This window comes from Hetaerina americana, unplaced genomic scaffold (genome assembly GCF_022747635.1).
Source record: "Hetaerina americana unplaced genomic scaffold, ioHetAmer1.1.p SCAF_45, whole genome shotgun sequence".
Classification (NCBI taxonomy): domain Eukaryota; kingdom Metazoa; phylum Arthropoda; class Insecta; order Odonata; family Calopterygidae; genus Hetaerina; species Hetaerina americana.
The window spans coordinates 620,905-644,721 of record NW_027287041.1 but is presented as its reverse complement, the minus strand read 5'-3'; the positions used below and the strand labels follow the sequence as shown (position 1 = coordinate 644,721).

Here is a 23,817-nt window from a genome sequence, read left to right as displayed (position 1 = left end):
AACTTTATTCTGTTTAAGAATTCAGTCTTCTACACACATATCAATGATTTTGTTATCTATACCATCTTCAAAGTACTCTCTCTGTCAATTTGTAGTAATGGCTATCTATGCCTTCTTCTTATTATAATATATATATTCCATCTTCCAGTATTAGTGTGTGTGGGTACTGTATATTGTCCTAAATTCAGTTCATTATTTAAATCAACAAAAGCAATAAATTATTGAACCCCTGGCTATACGAAAAGCTTTATATTAAATATGAAATAAGATAGGTCCAAGAATACAACCTTGTGGGACACACAAACTTATTAATTTTTCCACATTTTAACAGTTATCCATTCTTAAAATTTTCCAAATGTCAAAAAAAAACACATACCTTAAGTCTTACAAGTAAATAAAAGCTAAAATTTACCAAAACTTCTCTATTGCTGAATAGCAATGAGATTTATCTAAGCCTTCTCATCTCGTTTGTCACTTTTCTCAGTTAAAATATAACCAAATTTCGTAATTTTACAGATATACACCATATATACAATATACAGGCTACAACTGTGCAACCTGGTGCATTCTGTTGGTCATGACATGGACTATAGCCCTGACTACTAGCAGTGCAAGACGGGTCCGGTTCTATGTCCTTACCACTCGTTGAAAAACTGTCCGAATGAAAGCCAATATGAACTGAATTTATAGTAAATTATCACATTGGTATCATGCCACGCAGGCCATGACATGGATTATGAAGCCCCACCCACAAGATGAGACCCATTAAGCCATCTGTCCTTGGCAGATCATTGAGCTGTACATATAACATACAAGTTAATTTATTTTCTGTTGTCCCTGTTTTTAATGTTTGTCCAAATGGAAAATGATGAATTCACGGAGCACCGAATTCACAGAACGTGCACTGACAGCTGTTTACATGGTGATAATAATGCTTTCTGAAGAAGAAAACATCCTTTGTTTTCAAAATGGATTTAAGCATTTCATTGAAGATGGCCAAGATAAGATGCCAAGACGGATTAAGACGCAAAGGCCTTTATAAAGACCTTCCTATTCCCATCACCTGTGTTTGACGTTGATACAACATTGATCGTGACAGTGCAATGGTCCCTTGTCCTTCTTCTTATCTAATCGTCATTATAATAATAATCTGTGATTTCTGAATGATGATAATAGCTGAAGAGTGAACTGAATTTATAGTAAATTATCAACAGTGCCCACACACGCTAATACTATTTTATTACCATTGAATGACACGATATGATTGGATGGATGGACATGGATGGATCCTTTGATGGCACACACACACACACCAATGAATGACACCATGAAACAATGCACACCATTCAGAGCTCATTATATCAGAGAGCACATTGATATGTTCGCCGTTGTTTCTGTATAATTAATTAATTCAAATCACCTTTGATCTAATGATCATCACAATCTTCTTTATTATTATTCTTAATAGATCTTTGTCCCTTTCTTATGACTTTTTATCCTGTATATTCCCGATTAATAAAATGCATTGAAATGTGATCATAATGATGATTGGGGGGGACATTGGGCGTGTCATATCACTTTGGGGGCACACGAGATGATAATAATATGTTTGTTGGAGAAGAGATGCAATAAATAATAATAAAGCAAAGAAGAAACGACGATATAGAAAACTGCGTCTACTGATAATTAAATAAGAAGAAGAACCTTAATAAGAACTGAACTGCCTTCAAATAAGAGGAGGAGGACTTCCTAAGGGGGAGGGTGCTTGTATTATTAAACAGTGGAAATGAATATAAGAAGAAGAAGAAGATGGAATATATAATTATAATAAGAAGAAGGCATAGATCTAAGAATTGACAGAGAGAGTACTTTGAAGAAGGACAACAAAATCATTGATATGTGTATATAAGACTAAATTCTTAAACTAAATAAAAGTTTTCATGGTCTCAATTCACATATTTATTAGACAGACCTCGTTTTTGTTATGTAGACAGTTCCAGCTATTAAGAGTAAACTGTTTCCCAAGACTAGCAGGAACTCTGAATAGTTTCTGTGACATAGTATACCCGTGAATACAATCATGAACTTGTTACCGTGTTGCAATATACAAAAGTTATAAACTAATTCATACCATGAGTTCAGGAGACTTGATCGCAGTTATATATCTCCGTGAGTACGCTTTGCCAATCGATTTTACTGTCACACAGTTGACAGGAGAACCCACCGGCGTTGAGATGCTTGACCAACCTCCGGAGAAACCTTAAAGGAAAAGGATAGATTATTTGCTGTCGGGACATTCAGATGAAAACATACAGATTAAATCTTTTATACACAACGGAAGGGACTCAAGTTTATCCGACCTCTTGCCAACATTTTAACATTATTATTTAACAAGTACTCAAAGATGACTATTTGCCGTGAAATGTTAATTTTAACAAAATACTATACCCCGATGTTGCCCAGTTCTATATACCGTACCCATTCGACTGACAACAAATGAAAACACATTTTACAAGCAAAATTGAAGAAATATTTGAAGTACACTGCATGTTTTATTTTAATTATATGTACTGATCAAATGTATTTGATATAAAACCCCCGTATACCAGTCAATTATTACAATTTAATGCTTTAGAAGATACAAAATATAAACGTTTTTGCATAATACGACTGTAAGCTGAAAACTAATGCCAATAAATGCTTGTAGACCACAGACAAAATGAACTTCAGAAGCACTCCAGGTCTGGTGGCACGTGGAAGTAACATTCCCCCTTCTACACGCATGCTTAGGTCTGAGTTCGTTACATTGTTCATCCAGTGTAGTATTTTGAGAAGCGGATGAAGTATGGAGACGTGTTCTAGTGTTGTGTGCTATATATATGTCAACATTTGCGAGTTATAAACATCGTGAGTATTAAAAAGTGACTCCTACTGAGATTAAAAACATTGTTTAAAGGCTGTTTATTATGTAGTGGCGATGCTGTTGATAGGTCTACTATTGTAAATCTGATGGGTGGTAGAATTTCGTGGTTGTGAACCTGGCAAAAGCCATAATTGTTGATTTAACTTCTTTTGACTCTCTTTTGGGATTCTCATCAATTTGACAACAGTGTGTGCTATTACCATATTTTTACCTTCAATTTATTATCATCCAAGATGCAGTGATTACCCTTTGAGGTGTCTTTTTGAGTTGAGAGGAAAGGAATAATAATCGCAGAAGGCATCGCAAGATCGCATTAAGGGGGAATAATAAGGAAGAGGAGGGTTTTGTGTGTTTGTGTTCTCTGCGTCTGTGAGAGACGGCGTCGGCGAGAGCGACGGTGGACCCATCCTGAACACAGATTTATCACAGAGTGGTATTATCATCCCAATTATTGTTCAATAAATAATAATGAAGCCGACACCACGTTCCACATTGGATAAATATATTCCAATATATATGGTGTGATATGCGATATATATGCTTTTGATATAAGTGATTCGCCTTTGGTCATTTTTGTATCAAATCTTCAAAAAGACGAGTTTGCTTTGATGTTTATATATCGTCTGTGGGTCAGTGATCCCGGACGTCCGCTACTCGTGTTTAATCCAACAATAATTATTGTGGCTTTTCCGAGGCTCACAACCACAAAATTCTACCACCCATCAGATTAACAGAGTAGACCTATCAACAGCATTGTCACTACATAATAAATAGCCTTTAAACAACGATTGATTCTCAGTTGGAGTCACTTTTTAATAGTCGCGCTGTTTAAACTCGCTAAAATGTTGACGTATATAGCACACAACACTAGAACACATCTCCGTACTTCATCTGCTTCTATAAAATACTACACTGGATGAATAATGTAACGACCTCAGACCTAAGCATGTGTGTTGAGTTGGGGGAATGTTACTTCCACATGCCAAGACCAGGAGTGTTTCTGAAGGTCATTTTGTTTGTAGTACCAGATCACATCTCCATACTTCATTTGATTCTCAAAATACTACACTGGATGAATACTGTAATGACCTCAAACCTGCATATGCGTGTTTAGGGGGAATGTTTCTTCCACATGCCTAAACCAGGAGTGTTTCTGGAGCTTATTTTGTTTGTAATACTAGATCACTTCTTCATACTTCATCCGCTTCTCAAAATACAACACTGGATGAGTAATGTAACGACCTCAAACCTGCATATGCGTGTTTAAGGGGAATGTTTCTTCCACATGCCCAAACCAGGAATGTTTCTGGAGCTTATTTTGTTTGTGGTCTACAAAGCATGTGTGGATTAATTTTCAGTATATTATAGTTTAACCTGAATTGCAATACCTTTCACTGTCATCCACGAAGATACTGTTTAAACTTTCAGATGGGGTTTCCTTGATGCTCTTGACACTGGCATTATCATCATCTTCACTGTCAGAAAGGTAGAGTCGTTCTCCTAAGGCTTCTTCATCGTCCAGGCTATCAATAGGCAATGCTGACCTGGACATCTGTTCAACACACTCACCCTTGTCGTTAATATACGTTAAGCTTCCAGTAGACGCAGGTTTTTCACTAAAGAAAGTTGAAGTTTTCGGACAATAATCAACCCTGGAATAAAACCAATTGAATGAGTGCATAAAGAAACATTAAAGTCATTAGTTACACTGGCCACCAACGTTTAGAAATGATTTAAAATCTAAATTTGTACTAATACAAATAGATAAACTACCTGAAATGGTTTTTAAATAATCGAAATGTTTAAATGAAAGAGGCATATACACACCATTTCTTTTATTATGTGGATATTAATTGAATTAAAACCATTATTATGTATATTCCAAAGAAATGGCAGGGTATGCCACAGCAGGACATTGAGAGAGATCTGGGTTCGAATCCCAGTCAAGGCAAATTATTTTTATTTACTCTGAAATTCTTGCAAATTAGCAGATGACTGTTAAAACTTACTTCTGCCACATCTCCAGCAGTTTCCTTGGAATTTTACAAAGGTATAAACAGTCTAAAGGTTTAAAAGTAGGCTTGATAGCTTAACTGGCTGAAGAAGCACTCGAACGGATATTTTAGGGATCTGGGTTCAAATCCCGGTCAAGGCAAATTATTTTTTGCACTCTGATATTATTGCATTATAATTATGTACTTGTATAAGTAATTACAGTTCAAATCTATGGAGTTTTTTGTATTAGAATTGCTGTTTAAATTTTAAACTAATGATAACTTTGATAAAATTGTAACTAATTGCATTTGAATTTGAAGAACGGCTTTGAATTAAACTCAGTACATCAATTATAACATAATAAAACATTTTTTTTAGGTCAAATTACATGAAATTTCAATAATTACGACATGATCAATTGCATTTACCGGTAATTCTATCAAAAATCATTCTATTTATACATATTTATTGCATTAAACTACAATTATCAATTGGATTAACCATTAATTCCTCACATAAAATACTGTATTTATAAATAGTTATTGCATTTAACTAGAATCACCAACTGTATTCGAGGTAAATTTTATCAGAAACCATTCTATTTATAGATATTTACTGTATAAACTTAGAATAATCAAAACTAAACATCGATAGGCGATTATATTAATGATTAAACTCAAAATGAAAGTTAATTTCTATAAAATTATGAGTTTCTTTTTGATTATAAGATCCAATTATACAAATTCAAGCTTACTTTTCCTCCACATACTTAGTATAACTCATACTAAGCTTAAAAACTAATGGTTTTCTTGAGTAAAACTAATTTTTAAGGAAAAACAAACCCCATATGCACTTCTCCGGCATACTGTCGAGATAATAATGTTAACTTACCAAACCTAAAGCATCTGGGAATAAGATTAATGACTTCCTTACCTTATCATCTTGTTCACCTGGTCCGACGTCTCTCCCATCAAAGAATTGCCATCCTCCGATGACCGTACCCTGCGAGAGTACGGCATTTGCCTCCTCTTAACAGTATTCTGTTTCGCGGCACTTAACCGATCATTGTCCTTTGAATTGGTACACTTCTGGTTGTCTACGTCATCACATCTGAAGCCCAAATCCACGTAAGGCTTTAATAGCTTGTCTTTTTCAACTTTGGCACAATGGTATGTATTCCCCTTGATGTAGGCTTGCTCGAAGATCTTTCTTGAACTGCTGCCAACCTCATGATCGGTATATGGCACACGGTTTGACTTTAACCGAACGGATCGCCTCTTGTTGTAGTCTATCCGCACAAAGGTTGATCTCTGCAAATCGGAGAAGTTTTGCGGGGAGTTAGTTTTGGCGTGGTTTCGAAAAACGAATTTTTTCGGGAATTTGGACAGATTGGTATTCTGAAAGATTATTTTGTTTCGATTTGATATGTATCCTCTTAAAGTTTCTTCGTCTGATGAGAAAGGACAGTCGTCCATTGTGTCATCGCTAGATGTTGATTGAGCCTGCAATTTAAAACAACAATTGTCAATGAGAAAACATTGCAAATACTAAGGCCATTATGGCAAACGAAAATCATTTCATTCAATAAATATATATAGAAATACCGGGGTCGCCCGGAAAATAAGTGTACTGACTCCTGGGCTGGGCGCGCCGGTCCAGGCGCGCCCAGCACCGCTCTGACGGGCTGCGATTGAAGGGGGGTATGTTGGCAAGCGACACTGAAAAAGGCAGTCAGCTCTGAGCTGTGGTGTAGTGAGGAGCTCTGTTAACGCGAACCTCCACGCTTGACCCACGTCACGGAACGAGATGCCGAAGCAGCGTTATACCATCAAATTTGCGGTAAAGCTTGGGAAATCGTCTACCGAAACTGTCGGTATGATTAACCAGGCTTACGGGGAGTCAGCCATGTCCAGAAACATGATCTTTTGGTGGCACAAGATGTTCGTGGAGGGCAGAGAAGAGGTCGACGACGTGTCTTCGAGAGGTTCCCCGATGATGCCTTCGCGGGAGCGTTCCAGGAATGGGTACGCCGCTGGAACAAGTCTATTGACTCACAAGGGTCCTATTATGAGGAATATTAGCTTAAGATATGTAAAAGTGTAATAAATATTTTTTCCTGAGCTCAGTACACTTATTTTCCGGACGAACCCTGTATTCTACCAGATTTCCAGCAGTAATTTGCATTTTTCTATTCATTATTATTTAACTATTCCAGAGGGTAAAAATCATTTGCTTTGACCGAGATTCGAACCCAGATCCTTCGTAATCATATTGATAATCATGACGTTTAACATCGAAACCTGAGACGTGTTTTTTAAAATAAAGTGTGTGGAATCACTAAGTAAATCATTTATAGATCAAAGTAAGCTATCGAGGCATCCTTGTTTAAACTCTGAAATTTTGGGGGCTTTTATTTGGGATATTAATAGGGATCTGGGTTCGAATCCCAGTCAAGGCAAATGATTTATCTTACACTCTGAAATTGTTACACTGAAAATTCATACTAGCAGATGACTCTGTTAAAAGTTACTGTTTCATCATCTTCATCGCAGTTTCTTTGCAAATTTTCTATTAATTTCAACTTTTAATTCAAAAGCAAAACCATAGATATATTTACAGGGTATGACAGTTACATCTGTACAAATGAAACCTTTGTTTACAAGCATATGTATTAAAATAAAATACAAATAAAAATGAAAATCCTTTTACATATTGACAAGTTGTAGTGGTATCTGTCAAGATTAGTAGCAATACCCTAATGTAATTACACCTTCTTCATCAGCTGTGTAATGACCACCTCAAATCTTGTTCAATCCTGAATCAATCGCACATACACTCCCCTTATGAAACAGCTCTGTCCATATAATTTGCGAATGCTGCCTACGATAGCAGGATTAAGTGGAGTATGGATATGCGACAATTAGGGGATCTCTCGTCTCAGTATAATTATTATTAGTAACTCTCCTCTCGACTAAGCTAGCAAACAGAGGAGTAATAGTAGATTTGGGAGAGGTCAAAAAAGAAAAAGACATAGTATTCTCTCTCCGTAGGCCAACAGTTCTCAATCCTTTCAATTCACAAAGACATCCTCCATTAAAAATTATGCGAATTTGCAGAAAATATTGCAAAATTCCTCTGAAATCAGAGCCCGAGTGTTTCCTCCTTTGATTAATGTGATTTCCTCTGCTGAGGGAGGGGTTAGTTTTAATCCTTCCCCGTTTAGACTAACCTCCGTTTAGCATTTAATATACTTATTTATATATATATATATATATATATATATATATATATATATATATATATATATATATATACAGAAAAACTCACACGAGCGGCACAATATAACACAAATAGAAAAGAATAGACACATTTAAAAGAACACTCACATGGTAAATTGTTCGAGCTTTCGGCCCTCTCAGAGGCCTTCTTCAAGAGAGACCCTCTTGAAGAACATGTTATCCCGAATCCCTCCTGAACAAAAGAATCCGAAAACATGCGTACACTCCCAAACCTTCCTCCACCGCAGAACCCCACCCTCTCTCAATTTGCACTACATACTTCCCGGGCTTAGAATCTATACGATCAATCCTGAAAGACCTCTACCCTATCCTAAAAAATCATAATGCCACCGCCAACCTTTTTCCCAAATGCCCCTCAGTTACTTTCAAACGCCCCGCCAACCTATCCGATCTCCTCAAATCAACAAATCCACTCCTTAAATCCCCAACCCGTCCTAAAACCACTCCAACGCCTTGTAATAAACCCAGATGTAAAACATGCCCTATTTTCAAAACCAAAATCCCATCCCTCTCCCACCCGCTTTTTAACTCTCTCCCACCAATTCCCTCCTCTACTTGCACTTCTAGCAATGTAGTGTACCTTCTGAAGTGCCAACTGTGCCCGGCCTATTATATTGGGCAAACCACCACACCCCTCAATATCAGAATCAACAACCACCGAGCCTCATGCAAAAACTCTTCCTTCATTGACATGCTCCCTATCCCCAAACACGCCTCCGAACACAACACTCCCTTTGATAAATGCTATAGTGTATCAATCATAGCATCCCTCCCACCCTCTGATCCTCCTCTGAAACTGAAAACACTAGAGCAATCCTTCATCTGGCTCTTGGAGTCCTGGAACTGGCCAGGAATCAATATTAGGCACTAATTACCCTGTTCTAATTATATTTTCATCCCCCTTCCACCCCCATCACCTTCTACATTTTTCCCACCCTTCTAACGCTGCCCCTCCAAACCCGTCCCTTCGGAATTCCCTCCCCACCTTCCCCTTCCATCCATCGCTCCAGCCCTCGTATTCCCTTCAGTTCTGTCCCTCTCCTCCTTGATAAAGGTGGCAACGACCACCGAAAATTCGAAAAATAGTGAGTCTCTTTTTTTGTGTGTTTCTGTGTTTTTGTCTGTGTCCACTAGTGCTAAGTGTTATACATTTTATATATATATATATATATATATATATATATATATATATATATATATATACATACATATATAACACCCAAATACGTAATAACAGTTCTATATATTGATGATAATAATAATAATAGTAGCTCTTATCAATTGTACTCTGTGCACTTGCACACATAAATACATCTCTCTTGAATATTTAGAAGGTTATTATGACTGTTTAACAGTTGCCTATAGCTTACAGAGAACACCAATTGCAACCTTAAGTGGGACTATGATATGGGGAGGAATACAAATTGAAATTTGACCAGATTTAAGCTTCGCGCCTGGAATTAATATCCTTTATCAACATCAATCCTTTTTGCTTTTAAGAAGAATAGGCATTAATTTCTCCTAGCACGGTAATCACATTTATATGGAAATTTAAACTCGAAATTGCAAATCCAAAGTTTCATCTAACCTATATTTTTGCTACATTATAAATTGCAAGGATGTCTCTCCAAAAAGAATCAGTAAACTTCCTTCTTATTTTGAAATCAATAAGTTTATTTCGTATAGCTTTCATAAGTCCGAGTTCAACCGCCTTGGCATGTCTCCAGAATTCATTATCTAATCCCACAAAACTTCTTCATTCATCTCGATTCTCTCAACTAATTTTTCTTCGACATCCACCATTTAATTATAATAAACACAGTCTGTTCAAAAAGTAATGACATAACATTTCCCTAGCCGCTCTCCTATTGGGCAAAGCAGGATTGAAACACTTGGAATACATAAAGGGGACACTAAGCTTTGCCACAAAGCCAGTCTCAGTGCTCTCAATGCTGCGGAAGCAGCAGGAAATCCATTATTATAAACCTATGAACACCAAACACACCACAAAAAAATGGAATTGATGATAAAGCAACATTACCAGACAATCTTTGTTTTAAACTAAAATAATCTCTGAAGAGGAGACTAACAAAATGATTTGCGTGGCTTATAAGGACTGCTCTGTCTCACTCACAAGTTTTGAAATGGTTTAAAGGCTTTTAAGGAAGACCAGGAAGGGTTTCACAAGACAAACAATGCTCTGGGCAGCAATCAACCAGCAAAACTGACCATAAATGTAGCTTGCATTCACAAATATTTATACTCTGACCGTCGTTTGAGTATCAAGATAATTGCCAAAGAACTGTACTTGTCCTCTTACTGCTGTTACACATTGTTACTGAAGATTTGGCGTTGAGAAAAGTGTGCACTAAGCTTCTGGCTGAGGTTGTTTGCCAAAATACGCTTTGAGTCTGAGTTCCTGGCCAAACACCAGGTGCCAACGCTGTCTCAACCCCCTTTTAGTCCTGACGTTGCCTCAGCAGACTTTTTTCTGTTCTCTAGGATAAAGGCAGCCCTGAAAGTAACCAGTTTTTTGTCTATAGAAGAGATTCAATCAGCTCTGTGACTAGGAGATCTTTTGCAAGAGAGGTCTCTGAAGATACCCTCCAGGACACGTACCGGTCATAGGTCGAAGTTGCTGGATTAGGTGTGAAGAGGCCTAAGAAGTGTACATTGAAAAATGTTAGGAGTTTGTGAAAATCTTTTCAATAAATTACTTCAATTCCATTTCCACAGCTTGGAAAGAGATCTGTAGAGGCCTAAGAAGAGTACTTTGAAGAATTTTGAGAGTTTGTGAAAATCTTTTCAATAAATTACTTCAATTCCATTTCCACAGCTTGGAAAGAGATCTGTAGAGGCCTAAGGAATGTACTTTGAATAATTTTAAGTGTTTCTGCAAATCTGTTCAATGGATAACTTTTAAAAAAATAATTGAATTACTGTTGGGACAAATCCTTTTCAACAAATAATATATTAATTCAAATCTGCACTAAAATGAAACAGTTATGTTATTTTGTTTCTATTGAAACTGATACAACCAAATTAATCAGATATATTTTGTTGAACCAGATTGCCATAGAAGAATAAAAGTCCTTGTCTTAATTAGTGATTTCCTCTAAGCACAGATAGATGCTTCAGAGGAAGTCCCAAGAATATCTACACAATGATGTGTACTATCTATGATGTTGGAAGTTTGCTTCTCATATGAATAAACTTAAAATCAATTGCAATTCAGCTATACTAATGAGATTTTTGTTTTGATAGAAGGCATCAAATTGTAACCATTAAGAAGACATAAACACAGATACTATATGTACTTTTTAATAATTTCACTCAAATATTTATAGTTATTTTCTTCTACTTCAGCTGTCTTCCTGCTGCCTTTTCATCCGTAACATTTTCAAAACTGTACACAAAAGATTAATGACCACGGCAAACAAATCACACGCAACAAGTCTACGCTACGCAAGTTTAGTAAAAAAGTGATCACTAGGGTAACAATATTAGGATGCTCTTGTACTGCTAAATGCAGTGGTACCCAAGTGTATCTAAGACAAGCGTGCGTGTGCTGATGGACTCTATGCGTTACTTGGAATTGCAACAAGTTAATAACATCTATGAATACAATGGAAAAACATTAGAACTAATTTTTCACAAATTCAAATTTCACTTCCATTTCCCAGGATAACAATCCTTAACAATCATGTGATCCCTATTAGTCTGCCATTAATGTTTATCATCAACAGCTATGTCCAATACAGATAATGGATTTTTGGTTGTGCAAAAATGACTTGAAGTGATGCGATTTTTTCCCCTGAAAAATTACCCATTAACTATTAACTGGCTTTACAAAATAATCGATCGAAATACGAATGAGACTTTTAACTTACTTTAAAGATATTTTACAGGGTTTGTTGCTTAAATCCAGACATATTTCAATTTGAATTTCCAAACATATCTTAGTACTTCCTCTGGATGTCTTGATAGGCTTTCTTGAAAGCTATAAGCATCTAGTAAACAGTCATAACCTTAAAATGACCGAGATGTTGGGAAATAATTATCCTCAAATTGCCTGCCAGGCAAGGTTTCAAAGAATAAGATACAAATTTCAAGCAAAAAATCACACGCAACAAATCTACGCAATTTTGGTAAAAAATTGATCACCAATGTGACACTATTAGGATGCTTGTATATTCATATTTTAAATGCAAAATTAAGTAGCAGGTGCAAAATTATACGAGTAATACCCCTTTCCTCATCATTCAATATGCAAGCAATCACTCGTCAAGAGAGTAATTAGAGGGAAAAATAATTTTGCTCATCATGCAAATTGATTGCCATGCAAATTTCCACTGAAATAGATGAAAATTTTAAGGAAAAACTCATAGGCCCAGCTACAGACAGCTATATACTACTCTTGGAGAACCGATGAAGAGCTGAATCTAGTGTTTAATCCTTCTAGATTTGATGTAATTAAAACAAACAGTGGGGTACCTCAAGGCTCGATTCTAGGTCCACTTTTATTCCTCATATTAACTGGTGAAATTGATGCTTATTTCCATAATGGTGAATTAATACATTATGCAGATGAGAGACCTAAATTAATAATCTGAGATTATTTAAGATATGATAGGCATGACACTATAAAATCACATTTATTGACTTCAAAACTAGTGTCGGCATGACTATGTAACTTTCTAATTAAAAACTGCTATTCTGTAACATTCAGTGGGAAAAGAAGTCGACAAAGTTATCAATATAGACTAAGCAATTATCCTACAGCCCGATTAACAAATATAAAAGACCTCAGGAGTCATATTTGACTCACAGTTAAAATTCTATGAACATTATGACTAAGTTTAAACTAAAGAGTACAAATCACATGGATTTATCTTTAGATACTGTTAAAACTCCAAACCTATCGATCCATTTCAAATTCTGTTTATCCCATCAGTTAGGTCTCTCTGTAAATACTGCTCTACTGTCTTGTCAAATTGCTATAAACTCCATATTCATACAATTGATTGTGTCAAGTAAATTCACAAGCAAAATTACATTCAAATTCAATCTTCACAAAGAACTTTATGGTTATCATGAAATGTTACCTCTACTAAACCTTCCCTTCTTGCATAAACATGGCAAAATCGATAACATAACTTATCTTTATAAATTACTGCATAACGAGATTGATTCGCAAGAACTCGTAATGGGATAATAACTTTCCAAGTACCTTTACATGAAACACAGGATGAAGCACTCTTTTAAATTTGATATTAAGCACAAAATTACACTTTATTCCTCGCCTATAAGCCAGATTAAAAGAGAGATGCCAACAGTTGTGTGGAATTGTATCCACCTAATTCTTATCTTACTGGGATCCACTAAAGAAACGTCATTAAAATACCATTAAGAATTGAAGAATATTATTTATTGCTGTCGAGATCTTGTATTTCAATAATTCGTTCATAATGATCATTGAGAAAACTTTTGTAGTCGATACCAACAGGTCTACTTAATAAATGCTATAAAAACTTATCATTTAGTACCATCACCTGGCCTGTAACGAATACTATCTCACTAATAATCTGTTTGTATTTTTTAATTTGGAATATAATTTAATATTGACATTTTGTCTAGATTAATTAACCTAACTAGGCATGTTTACATAACTGTATACCTTTGGTAAATTTTTCTCATGCACTGCAAATCAATATTCCATTTCAATTCTGAATAATTATTCAATACTAAATGACGAGTATGTAACTACATGTAATTTGTACCTGTACGTAAATATTTTTTTATAACTGTGGAATTTACATAAGTGGTCTTTGGATTTAAATGGGCGAACTGATACAATCTGTCTACCCACTAAGCTAGGCACCAGTTGCCTTTTGAGACCCAAAGAGGAGTTTGCTTTGGTGGATCTTTGAGCTGTCCGTATGGTAGGACAGTTATGTTATAGTTTCCGTTGTCCCTCCTTGTTTTCAATACTGTTTGTCGTTTGAAAATGGGAATTCAAGAAATCACTAAGCCACGAATCCACATATCAAGTATATACGGTGAAGTACGGTGGCAAAAGTTATCGATAAATTACTGAGAAATGTACTGACAGCTGTTCATACGGTGATAATGCTTTCTGAAGAAGATAACATCCAGTATTCAAAGTGGATTAAGCATTCTATTGAAGATGGACGAGCTAAGACACTATGACGGAAGATGCAAGGCCTTTTTAAGATCTTCAACCACTTGCATTGATGACAACATTGATTGTGTGTGCAATGGTCCCTTGTCCTTCTTATCTAATCGTCAAAAAACTGTGATCCGAATGATGCCAGCTGATGAACTGAATTTAGGAAAATCAACAGGGCACACTGATTTAACCGAACACAATAGATAAGTTCCAAAGAAACTGCGGGAGATGCCGCAACAGTAACTTTTAACGGAGTCATCCGCTAATGTGCATTTCAATGCAACAATTTCAGAGTGTAAAAATCATTCGCCTTGACTGGGACTCGAACCCAGATCCCTCAATATCCGGTCGAGTGCTTTAGCCACTAAGCTACCGAGGCGTCCTCTTAAACTCTGAAATTTCTGGGCTTTTAAAGGAACTAGATGTTGTGACGAAATGCCGTACATACAATGTCACAGGCATAGATTCCTATTACCATAAAATGCATAAAATGAGACAATTGGGGACATATCACTTAAGCACAACATGTGGAAGACTCAATAAAGCAAGAAAGAACAATAAGAAAACTACTAAAAGAACCTAAAACTGCTGCCTTTAATTAAGAGGACGACTTCCAAAGGGGAGGGTGCTTTATTATTAAACAGTGGAAATGAATATAAGAAGAAGATGGAATATATATATATATATAATAATAATTAGAAGAAGGCATAGATAGCCATTACTACGAATTGACAGAGAGAGTACTTTGAAGAAGGTATAGACAACAAAATCATTGATATGTGTGTAGAAGACTGAATTTATAGAGCAAAATAATAAAGGTTTTTATGACCTCAGATCACGTTTTTATTCAACAAAAATCATATTTTTGTGTTATTTTGGTTACCGTGGTTCAAATTCAGCGATATTCCAATGAAATCTTGATCGAAAACGTTCTTCAAGTGCTATTTTTGTGATTTACAAGCTTAGGATTTGTAGAGAAGAGAGACAATATCAAAGGAACGAAACAACAATAGAAAACTAATTTAAAACAACCTTAATAAGAACTGAACTGCCTTTTTAAATAAGAGGAGGACGACTTCCAAAGGGGAGGATTCTTTATTATTAAACAGTGGAAATGAATATAAGAAGAAGAAGGTGGAATATATAATAAGAAGGAGGCATAGATAGCCATTACTACGAATTGACAGAGAGAGTACTTTGAAGAAGGAAGGGCACCAAATCTATGTAGATAGTTAATAAACCTTAGTTTTTTGTTGTAATAATGAAACACTTCCAAAGTTACTTAGGTGATATATTAATAATGACAAAACTATGAATTGAATATAATTCTTTTCTCACATAAAAAGGACAAAAGGAAATATAATTTACGATTTTCAATGGTAATAATCAGGTTATATCATCAACCTATCCAAATTTACATTAATGGCTTCTTTCTCATTAAAACCAGAAAGGAATATTTTTGACTGTTGATTTTTTCGAAGAATAAATTTCCCTGACCTTTCAAATAAAATTGCCTGGTACTTTTTCGAGGTGCACAGAGATTTCCCTGACCTTTCACCGGAAGTGTATTCTTTAACCTTTTGATATGAGAATATTATAAATTCCCTGACCTCTTCAAAAGAAGAAAAATTCCTCATTTTTCATGACCAGAGAATGACCCTTAATTTTTCACAAGTGATAAAAGTTTTGGAAGAAGTGAAATTCCCCAGCCTTTTAAAATTAGATAAATTTTCCCTGATCTAACAAAAGATGAAAAAAATTCTCTGACTTTTCCATATGAGAAAATTCCCTGATTTTCCCCATGTTAGAAATTTCCCCGACTATTTCCATATGAGAATATTCCCTGACTTTTCCATATGAGAATATTCCCTGACTTCTCCATATTGGGAAATTCCTCATGTTAGAAATTTCCCTGACCTTACCATATGAGCAAATTCCCTGACTTTCCCATGTCAGAAAATTCCCTGACTTTTTCATGAGAATATTTCCTGACTTTTCCATGAGAATATTCCCTGATTTTCCCCATGTTAGAAATTTCCCTGACCTTACCATATGAGAAAATCCCCTGACTTTTTCTATATGAGATTATTCCCCGACTTTTTTCCATTTGAGAATATTCCGACTTTACCTAACCACAGTATTCCCTGATTTTCCCTATGTTAGAAATTTCCCTGACTTTTCCATATAGAAATTCTCTGACCTTACCATATGAGAGTATTCCCTGACCTTACCATATGAGAAATTTCCCTGACTTTTCCATATAAGAAATTTCCCTGACCTTATCATATTTGAAAATTCCCCAACTTTTCTATATTAGAAAATTCCCTGACCTTACCTTATGAGGAAGTTCTCGGATTTTACCTTATGATAAAATTCCTTGACCTTACCTTATGAGAAAATTCCCTGACTTTTTCCATATGAGAATATTTCAACTTTACCATAGTATTCCCTGATTTTTCCCATGTTAGAAAATTCCCTGACTTTTCCATAGAGGAAAATTCCCCGACCTTACCATATGAGAATTTTCCCTGACATTTTCATATAAGAAATTTCCCTGACCTTAACATATGGGAAAATTCCCTGGCTTTACCATATTAGAAAATTCCCTGACTTTACCATAAGAGAAAATTCCCTGACTTTTCTACATTAGAAAATTCTCTGACTTTACCATATGAGAAAATTCCCTGACTTCTCCATAGAAGAAAATTCCCTGACCTTACCATATGATAAAATTCCCTGACCTTACCGTATGAGAAAATTCCCTGACCTTACATAATGGGAGCAAATTTTCCCCGATCATTCAGAAGACAGCAATAATTAACCCTTTTGAAGAAATTGAGCAGAAATTCCCTGACCTCAAAAAAAGGAGGAAATTCCCTGACTATTCCAGAAGACCATATTCGTATAATTATCTCTCTGTCTCTCTCTGCAGACATGTAAAATGGATATTGACACTCACACTTGTCAGGCATCTGTTCCCAGCATATAATTTGTCCACAAACACCACTTTATTACCTAAACATTCCTCCTTCCAAAAACTTCCAAGCCACGGATTTCCGCGACAGCTATACCATTCCCAATTGCAGAACGCCACGGCAAAATAACCCACCTCAACATCAGCACACATACGAGCACCATTTGATGCTCTCCCAACGAATTCCGTCGATTCTGTCACTGTTAACGGTTTGCCTGGTACGATACAGTCATTAAATTGAAATTCCGGATGTACCAAACCATCTTCACACATGCTTTCCATCTCCACAAGGTCTTGCGGTACCTTAATGCACTCATTGGACAGTGCGGTATCTCCACCATCATCCCACGTCCCCCCTGTTACTTCTAATGGTTCAATTGGCATGTCCCAGTAATTGTTATGACCTGGAGAAGTCTCAGTGAGTTCATCCAAGTCTTCACAAATGTTTTCGACTTTGATATGGACTGTCTCAACATTATGTTGTTCTGTGTGCCTTGTGGTATTCTCGGCACCGATCCATAGAGGCTGCGGTTTTTCTAAAGGCTCAACTGACATGCCGCAGTGATCGTTTTGCGTAAGGGAAGGGGACACCGATGGTTCCGTAATGTCTTCGGACATGTTTTCGACTTTGATCGAGATGAAACCTGCCTTTGAGACATCATTATGCATTTTGGCATCAGTACCACTGTCCCACAACATCTCCGGCACTGCTGACAGTTCAACTGACATGTCAAAGTCTTCCTCTTGCTCTGTTAATGGTTTGGGGCGAGCTTCTTGGGATACACACACGTTTTTGCATTCAATGAGGGCCAGCCCGGCCAAAAGACGCGCTTTGCCATCGAATATCTTCTCCCAGGATGGCGGTTTGCTCGGTGCAAGGGACTCCAAAGACCGAAGCCTTCTCTGTAGAAGCGGGCTCATTTGACTGTCTGAATTCTTGAGTGGCCCTGAGAAATAAACAAGAGAAAGAAAATTATTAAGTCAACAGTGATAGACAAACAATAAAAGTTTGCGAAAACCACTTCGGTAACTTTTCAAAAGAATAAAATTTGACGAAATTCATATCGTGCCTCATTTAACTTATCTCTTATCTTTCTTTTGAAGAGATTTGTGTCACCAAATGAATACATTGTATGGCTAAGAGTTAGATATGGGGATAGGCTGAAAACTAAAGCACACATTCCTGGTAGACCACAAAAAAAATTGCCTTCAGAAGCAATCCTGGTCTGGTGGGATGTGGAATTAACATTCTCCCTCAAAACACATGCTTAGGTTTGAGGTAGTTACATTATTCATCCAGTGTAGTATTTTGAGAAGCGGAGGAAGTATGGAGACGTGTTCTAGGGCTACAAACTAAATGACCATCAGAAGCTCTCCTGGTCTGGTGGCCTGTGGAAGTAACATTCTCCCCTCAATAAACTTGCTTAGGTTTGTGGTCGTTACATTATTCATCCAGTGTAGTATTTTGAGAAGTGGATGAAGTATGGAGATGTGTTTTAGTGTGTGCTTTACATTAACAATTGCAAGTTTGAATGGCATGACTATTAAAAAGTGACTCCAACTGAGATTCAATTGTCGTTTAAAGGCTGTTTATTATCTAGTGACGATGCTGTTGATAGGTCTACTGTTAATCTGATGGGCAGTGAAATTTCATCGTACAAGCAAAAGCATATGATTGTTGGGTGAAACACGAGCAACAGATGTCTGATCACTGACCCACAGACGATATATAAACATCGAAAACTCATCTTCTCAAGAGAATAAGACAGAATGTACTGCTGGTTTGAAGGAGGCAGGGACAGTTTTCAAATGGAAAGAATTAATAGTGGAAGGTTAAGAAGCTTAGGATTGATATTCCAGGTTTTAGGAGCAGAGGGATGCTTACCGGCTGATATTGATTCCTGGGTGTATAGAGGCATTCAGGAGCCATATGTACGCCTGCTCTATTGTCTTAATTTGGAATGAAGAGTCAGAGGGTGGGAGGAATGCTAAAATTGAGACACTATAGCATTTATCAAAGGGAGTATTGTGTTCAGGAGCGTGTTTTGGGATTTTAGAGCATACCAAACAGGAGAGAATTCTTGCGTTTGGCCCTGTGACTATTGATTCTAAGTTTTATGGCTATGGTACACTCCGATATAGAAGGCCAGGCAAAGTTGGCACTTCAGAAGGTAAATTACATTGCTGGAGGTACATGAAGAGTAAGGATTTGGTGGGAGATGGTTAAAAATTGGGTGGGAGAGGGATGGGATTCTGTTTTTGAAAATACATGTTTTGCATCTAGTAAGTTTACTGCAGGGCATGGGAGTGGTTTTGGGATACGGCGGGGAGTTAAGGAGTGGATTGGTTGATTGGAGAAGATCTGATAAGTTGATGGGGTGTTTCAAAGTAACAGAGGAACATTTGGGAATAATATTGGTGGTGAAGTTGTAATTTTGATGATAGGGTAGTTTCTTAGAGTGATCTTAAAGACTCAAGGCTAGGGAAGTACGTTGTGCAAATTGAAAGATGAGTTTCTGCAAAATTCCTCTGAAATCAGTGCCTAAGCTTTTCCTCAATTGAGGTTTCCTTGTCAGGTTAGCAAAACCTTCCCCAGATTTCTCCGAAGCATTAAACTTAGCCATAATATTGTAAACAGTTGATCTGGGATACCAGAAGAATCAAATTATTCAGAAATATAATGCCCAGCATAAACACTTTGGATAATAACGGCTCTTTGATTGTACTGCATATTTGTACATAATATCTCAGCCATTTTGAGGTTAATACTGATAACAAGCTGCCTATATATTTCAAGAATTTCAATTGCAACCTCCAATAGAACTAAGATATGGTGGAAAATACTAATTGAAATTTGTCCAGGGAAATTCACCATACTCTGTATATCTGAAGCACAATAGAGGTTTCAGAGATTATTTTAAAAGGAATACCTTCTCTGCAAGACCAAGCCAAGAAGTTGGCATTGGAAGAGCTGAATCTGCTACCCATGGCACAACCTTTGATCTGTTAGCAGAGTATATTGTTGAAGGAGAAGGATTTATGGGTAAGGATGAAATAATAAAGGCCATAGAAAAATTCAGCTTTGGGTATGTGTGTTTAGGGCATTGATAGATAGTATTGTATTAGAGGGGTTATGGGCCTTCTGATTAGGGAGTGGATGTGTACAGGGATGTGGCATGAATGATAATATTAGTATATGAAAGTTAATAGATTAATTTTGGCCTTTTGAGGAAATGTTTTGAATCTTTAACGACTGAAGTTAGGGAGTGAACTATTTTCTGAAGGTAAATGGTCTACAGATGCAGACATTGAAATGCGTCCTTCTGAAGTGTGCAATTTATAGTGTAGGGTATTTGCCACTAGGAATAGGTAATTGTAGGATTGTCAATACATCTTTTTATAGGCATCTAATGTTATATTCATTTTGTTTTGAAAATTCCAGCTATTTTTTCAATTATTTATCTTCCAAAAAAGACAATATTATATAGTATTAATTATTTTTAAGAATGATATAGTCTGGTTACAAGAATTACATAAATTATAAGCTCTTTAAGCTATAAATTCATACTCTTTTCAATAAATGACTTCACTAATTTTAAAAACTTTCCATATTTTCTCCAGAGATATGATCACTTATTGAATCAGAATATGTTTAAATCTATCATTTAAAAGCAAAAACTTACGATTTGACTGCAAAAACATGTGCTTCTATTCTTAAGTACTATTTCATTATTAAATTAGAAGATATTTGTTTATTATTACATGTTTACCAATTATCATTTGTATATTTCAATTTAATAAACAAATTTAAGTGGTAAACAATAATCTTAAGCATTAATTTTAACAGCATTTCAACATTTTGCCAACCTAAGCTTGCAAATTATCCAAAACATTCAATTCCCTGTAATAAGAAACAGATAAGTTAATGGAAAAAGCCCTTTCCTTTAGTAAATAAGGATTTAGGCTAACATCTTGATCAAAACAAGTATAATACTCTTCCAAAATGAAGACAATAATTTCAGTATAATGTTGAATATTTATATACCATGCAAACAAAAAATATTTGACTAGTTCAGATAAAATTTGGACAAAAAAATGATAAATTTGTCAGTGTTGACCAAGTGCAAACTCAGGGAACAATAAATTGATGTTTTTAGAATGATTTCTACATAAACTCGGATATGATAAATAACATTATCCTTTATAATGCATTTAAATCAATGTACTTTAATGGAATGATGTTAAATTGGGGCTTTACCTCAGTAGTTTTAAGCAAACAGTTGGATCAAGTCAAATACTATAGTTTTCAATTTGACCCGGTGTACCACAGGGATCTTAACTAGAGCCAGTATATTTATTTAACTTTTCTCAATTATATTTAAAATGTTTTCATCATTATGCTTCTAGTTTATGTAGGTAATATAGAAATACTAATGACCTCATGCAGTAAACATACAAATATATTTTAAATGGTTTTTATTTACGTACTTTAGTTGGTGTTTTAAATTTTTCATCATAATACCATCTCTCTTTATCATAAGTTATTAAATATTTACTTGGATTGATCTGCTAACCAAACAGAGAATGAAACAATCAATGCTAGAGTCTTTACTCCTTGGTCATTGACTTGAGATGGTCAAATTTGATGTACATATCTAAATGTGGTTCTTCATTAGTAATATTTTAGTAATTGATATACCAAAAAAGATTTGAAGCATATCTCTATGCTAAAAGGTCTACATATTTCAGTAATTTGTTAAGTATTTAAGAGTATAAAATCCTTTCTTTAAACCATAATTTTCTGGCAATGATAATCGTTTTGAAAGACTACAAAATCACTTTTAAAAATTATCCAATCACAGAGAACTCTCCATAGCCTTAAAACACTGATGTACAATCTTTTGGTTCCAGTCACAATTCACAAGACATGGCTGATATAATTCTTGGCTGAAAACTATGATAAAGCCTTTATTTTTTACAATATCTTTATGAAGGAATGCACAAGTTTTGCCCAAAGCTTATGATTTAATGCTGTGCACTAATTCTATTTGAACAACATCAATAATTAGATGCATGAATAAGGAATTACCTTGGAATTTTTTATCAATTATCAGTCACACTTATACCTTTCACTATTGTGGGACACATTACCTGATATTTGCAATTTCACCGTTAATATTTCAATTATAACATCAATTTCTGATGTACTGAATTATTAAAAAGACTAAATTGTATTTCAGATATCTGTATTTTTCAGAAACACGTGTTACATTTGGTTTTCATGCTTTCAGGAACGCTATCATTCCTTTTCTCTTAAAATGAGCAACTAACAGTGAACAACATTATTATTGTTATTAAATAATATACTTACTTACTAAAATGTTCTATTAAAAGTACAATTTCAAAAGCACAACGTCATACTCCACCTCAAAATACCTTTCCGTTATAGCTTTTAATTCCTCAAGCGTGGCCCGGCCGACGGGCGTTATAAATAGTCGTATCAGTTCAAATTAACGCAAAATCACTGCAACTATCCATTTCCCTGTAAAAAATTTAATAAAAAACAAGAGATTAGTGATCATTTTCGAATGAATGTTGATTAATACCGCAGAACATTGGAATAACAGAGTCTGTTGACTTTTGGCATAAATTTACTCACATAATGCCGTAATATCGCTAATAACTACATTCAGAAAAGTTCTAGAGCCACATTTTTGTCTAAACTTGCTATCAATAACAGGGAGCGTACTGGAATTAGTCACAAATTAAGACATTTTAAAATTAACCTTTTGACTCTACATGTGACGCGTATACACGATGCTCACGAAAAATGAAATGTACACCACTAAACCTACCTCAGATCTCATAAAATGATTTCAATACATTGTTGGATTTCATTTCAATAATATGGAATCATATGATCGTAAATGTAAAATTCTTAGTTTTACCTTGAACATCAATATTAAGTCCAGAGAACGCTTTGGTATCCAAAAGAAAAACGTCGCCAAAGTGAACAAATGAGTCCTGAAATGCGTTCCTGCCACCCGGAACGTTTGACTTCATCCAAACTGGTTAGGCATTCTCTATAGTTTGAATTACTAATGATAAATTGCTTAAAATTACTAAAGCATGCTTTATGTGGATTCCTTAATGTTAAGTGCTTAATGAAAACGCAGTTTGAGTTGGGACACCCGACACAGAAGCACTTACGTCTATGAAATATGAAGTAATTAACGGATGATGTGCGAATGTAAATATTTTCATGTAGCCTGGTCACAAAATTTTAGCTTTTTGCAACATTGCTTCATGTTTTCTGAGTTCACTTTATTATTCTTTGAGTAGATTTTCATTAAAGCTGTCCAGATCTTTCTTTAAATTAATTAAATTGGCCATTTTTTGCTATTTTCGTATTCATTTCCTCTCAGCGGACTATATT

At 35.5% G+C, this 23,817-nt stretch overlaps 1 protein-coding gene across 2 annotated transcripts in view; it reads right to left on the bottom strand.

Annotated features, from left to right (window-relative positions):
- LOC139693228 (uncharacterized) overlaps window positions 1-23,385 on the bottom strand; it is a 28,644-nt gene extending 5,259 nt beyond the window's left edge. The window contains exons 1-6 of one of the 2 annotated variants that reach the window (XM_071591333.1): window positions 23,330-23,385; window positions 22,808-22,923; window positions 17,517-18,328; window positions 5,852-6,420; window positions 4,312-4,575; window positions 2,132-2,259 (exon numbers count right to left, since the gene is read on the bottom strand). In XM_071591333.1, the coding sequence (XP_071447434.1) occupies window positions 2,139-2,259; window positions 4,312-4,575; window positions 5,852-6,420; window positions 17,517-18,302 (1,740 nt within the window). In that variant the 5' untranslated portion in view covers window positions 18,303-18,328; window positions 22,808-22,923; window positions 23,330-23,385 and the 3' untranslated portion in view covers window positions 2,132-2,138. The remainder of the gene's footprint in view (window positions 1-2,131; window positions 2,260-4,311; window positions 4,576-5,851; window positions 6,421-17,516; window positions 18,329-22,807; window positions 22,924-23,329) is intronic. The other variant, XM_071591334.1, reaches the window with a different exon arrangement.
- Between the last annotated feature and the right edge of the window lie 432 nt (window positions 23,386-23,817).